The sequence below is a fragment of the Geospiza fortis genome, unplaced genomic scaffold, assembly GCF_000277835.1.
Source record: "Geospiza fortis unplaced genomic scaffold, GeoFor_1.0 scaffold112, whole genome shotgun sequence".
NCBI classification, from domain to species: Eukaryota; Metazoa; Chordata; class Aves; order Passeriformes; family Thraupidae; genus Geospiza; species Geospiza fortis.
The window spans coordinates 12,866,929-12,876,017 of record NW_005054298.1 but is presented as its reverse complement, the minus strand read 5'-3'; the positions used below and the strand labels follow the sequence as shown (position 1 = coordinate 12,876,017).

General features: G+C 41.0%; 1 protein-coding gene across 3 annotated transcripts in view; it reads right to left on the bottom strand.

Annotated features, from left to right (window-relative positions):
• Window positions 1–9,089, bottom strand: part of SMARCAL1 (SWI/SNF related, matrix associated, actin dependent regulator of chromatin, subfamily a like 1) — a 34,971-nt gene that overhangs the window by 5,499 nt on the left and 20,383 nt on the right. For all 3 annotated transcript variants that reach the window (XM_031058864.1, XM_031058872.1, XM_031058870.1), the window contains exons 10-12: window positions 6,615–6,755; window positions 1,218–1,436; window positions 376–446 (exon numbers count right to left, since the gene is read on the bottom strand). In XM_031058864.1, coding sequence (XP_030914724.1) covers window positions 376–446; window positions 1,218–1,436; window positions 6,615–6,755 — 431 coding nt within the window. The remainder of the gene's footprint in view (window positions 1–375; window positions 447–1,217; window positions 1,437–6,614; window positions 6,756–9,089) is intronic.

The following is a 9,089-nucleotide window of genomic DNA, read 5'->3' as shown; positions in this document are numbered from 1 at the left end:
CTGCTGCAGCAGCACTTCAGCATTTGTTTTCTCAAATTCTGTTCATGCTTTTAAGTTTCATTATTTCCCTGCTCCTTAAAGTGAAAAAGGGTCCAGATCAGGGAATTTGATCCAAGTCCCAAACACAAAGTCATTTTAAATGGTTCAAATAACAGTTTAGATTTGTATCTGGAATGAAATTAGAGGACATATTCAGCCAAAGAACCCCAAGAGAAGAAAATGTTTAGCACATTGTAATTACAATCAAGTTTTTCTAGGCTGACTTGAGGCTATGCTTCATGTCCCTGCACTGTTATCTCTCAGGCACTGTCTCCCTGTTCTCAGCAGAAAAGCACATTTTACTGGGCAAGAATGAGGCAGTGACACGGAGCTTACACGACTGAGCGGATTTTAGCTTCTGCTGTTCTGCTGAAGTAGACAAGAAGAGCTTCCTTCTCCTGTTGTTTCTGTAGAAGGAAGAGATAAACAAATTTGAGTTTCAAAAATGTCTTTTCTCCTTGCTTACAGATATGGTATTTCTGCAGCTGCCAATAAACACTTTGCTAGGAAAAAATCAGCCTAAAAAAGCAATAGAGGCCTGGGGGGAGTCTCCTACTCGCCATTAGGTACAGCAGATACTCACACAGCCCTGACACCTCCCTCCCTACCTCCCACTCAACTCCCACCAGCTGGATGACAAGTGTATCACAAATGCAGTTGTAGTTGAGAAAGCGTGTCCCAACTAAAATGGCAAGGAAAAACCCCTTAAGTTCTTACAGAACTGTATTAGCAGCCTAGGAGCCTGCAACATGCATTTTCCACCCATACAAGGAAAACAAACAAGAAAAGCAAAAATAAACCCTTTGCATTTTTGGCTACTGCTTTGTTCACAACACAAATAAGTCTGTTTTTGTAGGCTGAACGAGATTACAAGGCTAGACAGGAGAGTAAGTAGCAAGGCAGGAGATATGAAAGACAATTAGAAATTACTAACAAGAGAGAAAAAAAGAGAGGAAATGGTATTTCACACAAAGGGACAAAGTAGACCACTTAGATCAAAAGCAAATCAAGCTGAGCTAGTTTTGACTGTGCTGTACACTCATTTAAAACCATGCCTTTGCATAAGGTGTGGCTCTGACCTTTGGAACTCAGGGTACTGCTTTTTCATAAAAAAGTTTTTTAAAATAAAAGTACCTGAAATAGCCATGGCTCACTGCAAAAACAAGTTTCTGACTTACACTTTCATATCCTTTGGCCATCTTCTTTGCTTCAGCTGCCAGGGCAGCTTTGGTCTTTGCACTAATGCCTTCAGGAGCCACCACAACCATTTTGCGTTGCTTTGCTGGAAGCTGGGAAAGCACATCTGACTTCAGACGTCGGATCATGATGGACTCTTCCAACAAAATTTTCAGTTCAGTTAAATTGGATGATCCAGAGTAGTCCCAGCCCCATGGCATCTGGGAAAGATCAAAGCAGTTATCAGTGTCAAACCTGTAAGAGATTGCTCTGCATACAATCCAAAAGCAGAATAAATTTCCAGGGAAATCTGGACAAGGCAAGAACTTGATGGTCCAGCAGGAGATTTGACAAAAATGGCAATAAGGTAGAAGCATACAAACTAATCCACTCAACATGAAAAGGTTACTTACAAGCTGCCCTTCTTCCTATCTACAAGAGCCCAGGGAGGTGCAGGGAAGAAGACTATGGAGAAAGGTGGCAGGAATCCCTTCTCCAGCCACGTGTCCTGATATTCACTCTCACACAGCAAGGTGTTGCTGCTCTCCACTTGCAGCTTTGAGAAGGCCAAAAGAATTCACTGCAGTTCTCTGCAGGCACATTTATCTCAGCTTTAAGCAGACACACAAAAATATTCTCTACCAGCATGAGGACAAACATCCTTAACCCAGATGCCTTCACAGAGCTGTTACACTTGTCTGACATGCTAGGTCAGAACTGCCTGTTCTCCACTGTGACCTGACTCCTGCTCTGCTTCCTGGCATACTCTGTTTCTGCCATTACTGTGTCTGGCTCAGACTCAAGCAAACCAGAAATAAACTGGGGCCCAAAAGACATTACTCTAAACATTGTCTCTTCAAAGCATCATCACTTCAAAGCTCCTCTGAACAAGCCATTCATTTACTCCTCCTTGAATCACTCCCCTCTGAAGCTGGCCTATCCTCCAAGATCCTGTGTGCAGGCAATATACACCTGTTCAATTAATCTCAGCTCATCTCTTCTCCTACCAGCAACCCCACAGCCTATCTTTTTTTCTCTGAGAAAGAACAACTGTGCCATCAAAATTGGTACAGTCCCCAAAAGAAACATCTTTCAAACAACTGTCTTTCAGAGAAGAGACCAATACAGTTTTAATGCTGAAGCGAGGGGAAAAAAAGAAACCTTTCTGCTGCAATTTCACAAACAAATATGGGGAATACAGCTACAGGAATACCAAAGACCAAGATGGGGAGAGAAGTGACATCTTTCTCATAGCTCTAGTTCTAAATAATATTGGCAATGTCCAAAAATACAACCTCTGGTCTTGGAATAACAATCCAAAGTAAGCCACTACATATACCCTCCTGAAATGCATATAATGGAGATGGGAGGAGCCTCAGCGCCTCGATCAGCTACATTGATAAAATAGACTTAACCTTAAATATCCATATTGATTTTGTCTTCCCCAAGAGAAAACTGCTACAACACATAAATAAATGGAAGTAAAAGAGAAAGATTCACTGCATCCTCCATCCTCTCCTAGAATGCATGAGACAAAAAAATAAATCATACTAGCCATAAGGTTAGTCATGCCACTGACTACTGACTGTATTAAGGGGTGGTGCTTGGATGAACAGGGATGAGAACATGCTGTGGGACAGGAAGAGGAGGAATCAAAAAGCTTATAGGCAAGTAAGACCTCTCTGGTATCCAAAAGTGAACATTCCTACTTCAGGCTGAGATAAAACAATCTGCAATCCTATTGCCATATTGTACTGATGTGAACCATTAACTGACTTCAGATTCTGGTACTTATGGCCATCATTAAACTCATCTGATTTAATCTATTCCTACATAATTATGGCACCATCTGATTAGCTACAGTTGGTTCATTAAAGCAGGAAACAATTCAAACCCTTAATACATAGCTAGTTTGAATTCTATAGAATTAAAACTTTGGCTCTGACAAGAGCCCAGTGGTGTAGGGCTAGAGTTAATAAGCCCACCTGGATCTCAGCCAACCCCTCAAAAAACCAACATGGGTATTACTGCTCTGCTTCCCTGAAAGTAAGAGTGCAACACAGATGCATCCCTCAGGTGCATGGAAAGCTAGCTCAAGTCTGCCTGGGTTTGTTAGCTTTAGGCATTCTGCATGAAAGCTGACATTGCTGAGCCATAGTCTTTATGCTCCCTTTCTCAGGCTCCATGGGCCCAGCAGAGCAGATGGACAGAACCAAGAAGGACCCCCCTGGTGCTGTGCCCAGCCTCCAAAGCCCACTGCCCCCACTGCTCAGTGCACTGGAAGGTGAGTAGGAAGGACCAACATGATTAGGCTGCTCAGCAAGGCTGCTGTGGGGCCTGGATATCCCTTGGGCTACCTCTTTCCACTTAAAAGCTCATGTTTTCCCACATTCCACTTCCATAACAAGCAACTATACATATGCTTTGTGTCCACACAGCCAAACTGATTTCAGAAGAGCAGCATCCTTATAAGGCAAAGCACAAGGCACACACAGAGCCCAGACACCATCTACTGTCATGTTAAAAAGCACACACAGGCAGAGTCCCCACAGCATGTTTAAGTTATGTTGCTTATGGTGCTGGAATGATCTGCAAACAAGGAAACATTCTAGCTCTGTGCTGCACCTAGCTAGTTATAAAGAGATAATTACTTTTGGAATTTATAGAACTTACTTTAGTACATCCTATTGTGGAAAAGAAAAGAGAGAAAAAAGAAGGACATTTATTTTGCCAAAATACACATCTGGCTTTGATCCATAATATTCCATAACACATGCTTCCAACTGTGATTTTCTTACCAAAGTGTTACAGCATCTTACATGAGTCAGTAAACTTATTACAGTGTTAGCAGAAGCTGCCAAACTCTTACAAATTCAGAGCATGTGCTCAGATAGAAATTACTTAATATTTGCCAACATCAGCCAATTTGAAAAATGAATTCACAGCATGTATTTTGGGAAACAGTCTTGGGACATCTTGTAAACAACGGGTGACATTTCACTTGCTGCATTTTTAAAAGTACAGATGCTGGGAGGTTGAATTAATACTTATAAACTTCTATAACTTTTGTAATCAGATCTGCCAGATATTTGCAATTTTCTGTCATAAAATCTTGAAACAGAAACCAGTCAGACTTTAGTTTTAAATTGAATGGATCAGGTTTGTCAATTTTTCTTTAATTTATAGTGCAATCGGATTTATTATTAATACCAAAACATTTTTACATAACACCCTTCATCCTTACACATCTTCAAAAGCCTTGCAAAGCCTCTCTGCTTCTGTGCAATTCTACCTCCACTCATAATGCTGCCAATTTTAGGACAGAAAGCAGAATTTATTTGAGTATTGACAGCAGAAGTACCACAAGAGTTCTTCAGAGAGGATGCAACTCCTAACACAGTCTCAGGTTAGAGCTACAGCAACAAATGTGAGGGATACTCTACAGTCATGAAGGAACCAACTACAACCACTTTTTAAATTTTTTCATTGCCAAGTGGATCTGTGGCAACCCATATTCAGCAGTCCCATCTTCTTCTCTAATACCATCTACATCTCTTCATTTCCAGCAGCCCCACTTCTCCAAACATCCAAATTCCTCCTAGGTTCATGCTATCATTTACTGACATTAACTGTAACAAAATGAGCCAGGTGAGCATGGAGAAGACCAACAATGTTTAACTATCTAGGAGAGGCAGGTCAAACATAGAATTAAAATTGTACTAGAAATCCTGACAAGGTTTTGAAGGGAAGCTGATATAGACTGTGACCTCCATGCTGACTTTCACTGAAGGACACACTATTATAACCTGGATCCTGTAAAACAATTTTATTTCTTTTATCCAAGGTCCATCTGCCTCATAATTGAAATGACAGCTACTTGTGCAGAACCTTACCCTTAACAGACTTATCAAACTCCAAACTTACTTAGACTCACATGCTGCAAATCAGCTTTCCTTTTTACTGCAGAAAACCAAGAAGATTAACATGTATTTCTTCATTTCCCTCTAGGAACCATTCTGAAAGGAATGGTCAGAAAGCAATCTTTCAGTTTTAAAGATAATGAAGCTTACCAGAAAATGTGGCCTCTCCCTCCATATGATTCCTACTCTGGATGGAGACCAGGACTGATGCTCTGTGATTCTGCATGCTAATGGCCTTTCTCTAATCAATGCCACCAGCACATGACTACCAAAGCCAATTAAGTGCTCCTCTCACTTGCACACTTGGACATACACAGAACAGCACTACCCTGGCTATGAAAGCAAGTGGGCATTCAGATCTAGGAAAAAGGGGATTCAATAATTTGATATGAGACTGCAGTAAGAATCTTGGTGGAAACTTGGTATATGTTAACTACCCCAAACACAAAAGAAAACAAACACAAAAGCCCTACAAATAGCTGTAACTATTTTTGTGGCATACACTGATGATGTTCAGCTCTTCAGTAAATATTTTTGAACACTGAAATGGTCATCTGGTGTTTCCAACCACTTTGCTGAACATTCTGAATTAGAGCTGTAGGGAGATTTGAGTCCCTCTTTTGTGTCTATGCAACCAGCACAGAAGATCCTAGAGCCTCTGTGTACAAGCTGCAGCAGCAACAACTCTTCTCTTAGCAGTGTGTGTTCCAACACACCAACAGACCTAGGGATGGCAAATCCAAGTACAGGTGAGTTGCCCATACCTTGGCATCAAGGCAGACATTTGCTATCATGGCTGCAAATGCTGGCTTTGTGCAAAGCCAAATTCTTCCAGTGGTTGGACTCAGTAACTCTGTGGAAACAACTGCTGAGCAGCTGGCAGAGGAGTTATTTTCAAAATATGCTGAGGATTGCATCCATTTTCTAAATTAGAAGAGGGTGGAATACAAAGATATAGTCTGTAAGTCTTCCATTTTTTACTTACCTGGAGGTATAAAATCCAAAATCCCAAGCAACGAAGTCCTTTATCAAACAGTGACTAAGACTAGGAAGTAGGTTTTTCTTTTTGCTCTTTTAAATTTTTTTAAAATCAATTAGCCCAAATCTACAGCTGCTTAAAGGCCCCCTTAGTTACTCTGCCCCTTTTAAAAACTTGCGGGGCAAGATCTGATAAGAATAGGCTCTTTTCACCAGTTATAGCCACATTTGCTTGGGGATTTTTTTACCCATTTTTATTTCCTTGGCTTTCAGGGCAAGAAACCCTACTGCCTTCTCAGTAGTCTTCATCTTCACAGGCCCACCACTGCAGCATCTACACTTCCTCAGCTTACGAACTTTCAAAATGTTATTCTGCAGAGAAACTTTCTCAAGAAAAGATGTAATATCGTGCAGAAAGAAGGAGGAAGAAAAAGCCTCCCCATTTTGCCACAAGCCAGTGCTGTGTGCAGAGTGCCACTTGGCCCTTTCCCAGGGCAGTACCTTCCTGGCGTCGCAGTAGCGCAGCCCGAAGGAGTGGAACAGCGGGAAGAAGCTGGGCTGCACGGCGGCGATCTGCGTGTACAGCTCCGCGGGCCGCGACATGGCCGGCGTTCCCGAGAGCAGGATCACTCTCTTGGCAGCCTGGGAAAACCAAGCAGGGCATCGTCACCATACAGCTCACAACACAGCAGAACTTAGGAAGTCACCACAGTCCTGAAAGAAAATCCCAGACACCCCATTCAAGTATCCTAAATGGAAGAGTGCTTCACCTATCGCTGCCTAAAGACATTCAAGCCCAGTACTTCAAACTTCCAGGGACACAGAGTTTCTTAATACCCATCCACATGCTCTAAGAGAAGGGTACATCCATTTTTACTACAGTACTTTCTGAATCACCATTTACCCACTAGCCACATCTTATGCCTGGCTCAGCTTCTCATTTGGCATCAGCTCACCCAGGAAAATGACACACTCTCGCAGGTACATCCCCACCTCCAAAATAAATTCTCTCATAATAAACCTGCCACAGCAAGCCACAAACAGACTGTCTTACTCACAAAAGCAGAAGAGATACAAAGAAGAATGATTTTTTTTCTCACTTTGTTCATTTTTTTAAAATTATACTAGCAAGGAGAAAAAAATGAAGCTGTCTGATGCAGGGCCAGAAGATCTGACAGCCAATGGTGAGTGTAGGCACATCTGGATGGATGCTAGAACTTGAGAGAATAAATACAAATCATGTAAGAAGATTGTAAAATGTGTTGTAGAGGAGACAGGAAGAGGACAGAAAGCCTGCATCCAAAGTAGGTGCTCCCAAGAAGAAGGAGCAAAAATTACACTATAGACATTAAAGTTTCCAAGATACACTTCTACCTTCATACCACCACTATTACCTAATTCTATTATTAGATAAAAGCTATGAATTTCTACTGCTGTAAATTCACATATTGTAGTTAAATTACACGTGCCTTGCAATTTCCTACATGGTTTAACGCAGGTTCATTAAAATAACAAAGAGATTGTTGAGTGACATCTGTACCAACAGCTCATTCACATTTAAATGAAAAAGAAAATTAAATTCTTTTATCATTTCACTGAGATCAACAAGTCATCCAGATCTATTCAGCTGTTTCATCCACTTACCAACCAAATCTGGTGGAAAAAAGAGTTCCGGAAATTAATTCAAGACTCTATCAGCTATTTATATATAGGTTGTGATCAAGGTGGGACTTGCCTTCTCCAATAATCCCTACTAAAACAGATCAGAGGGAAATGTGATCACCACCAGGATCAGACAATTCCCATGAACATTTAAAAAAGCAGAATAGTTACTGAACTAAGTAAGAGGAGAGGTCAAACCTTTGAGCATGTCAGAAGGTGAGAGTTTGCATGAGACAGAGGTGGTGATGCTACTCAAAAGAGGAAGGAGTCACAGAGACCAGAGATACCATATCCCATGAGGAAACTGATCAAGCAGAAATTAGTTCCTTTTTAAAAGTTAAGGTAACACTAGAGGACAACTGAACAGAACCTAGACAATATCTGACACCTAGCAGAAACCTTTGAGGAAGAAACTGACACTACCCTAAGAAATCTGCTAAAAAGCAAGACAAGCAAGTCCCACAAGTGCAAGAAACCTCCAAATTAAACTTGTTCCTCATGGAACAACAGAAGGTAACTGCCAGAATAAGGGAAACATGAAGGCAAAGGAAAAGGAAACATGGGATGACAGACATCTCATGTAAGAAAACTCTGGATCAAGCTAAAGCAAGAACACATTCAAAGCAGACCATGGACATAATAAATGCAACATAAACCCAACAGTGTTGAAAGAATTTTTGCCATTCTCAAGGCTCTTGCTTCTCAGAGGGTGTTCCCTGGGAGCTGCACAAGAAAAGGTTGGAACACTAATTCCCCAGTAGTTAAAACAATTATTGAGGCTCCTTCCCCAGTCCCTAAATAGGTGTCAAAAGAGAGGATGATGAAGTTGCAGGTTATTTGAATTCTAAACTTGTCCAGCTGCTGTTTTGCTGTGTGTAACTTATTTCTGAACAGACAGGGTATTCAACTACTCCAAGCTCTTACCAAGAGCTGTGACATGTCTTCTAATTAACCATTTAAAGCAAACTGAAAAGTAAAAAAAAAATAAAAAAATAAAAACAACAACAAAACCAACCACCCAAACATACCCCAAAAGACACTAACTCTACAAGAGCTGTGAAGAACTTCAGAAATTAATTCCAGAAAATTTCATGGAACATAGGTGGTCTAACTCATTATCCCAGAGGTCCCTTTCAGTGTTAAAACCTGTGACAGATGGAGCTCAAGAAAGAACAGAAGGAAAAGAAAAACCCTAGGATGACAAATTTCCAAGTGTTGAAGGCTGACTTAAATTCTGGATGAAAGAAATGGCTTTGATTCTCATTTCTTTTTCTAGTGGCAACTCATTTTGAATAGATGCCAGTAAAGATTTGC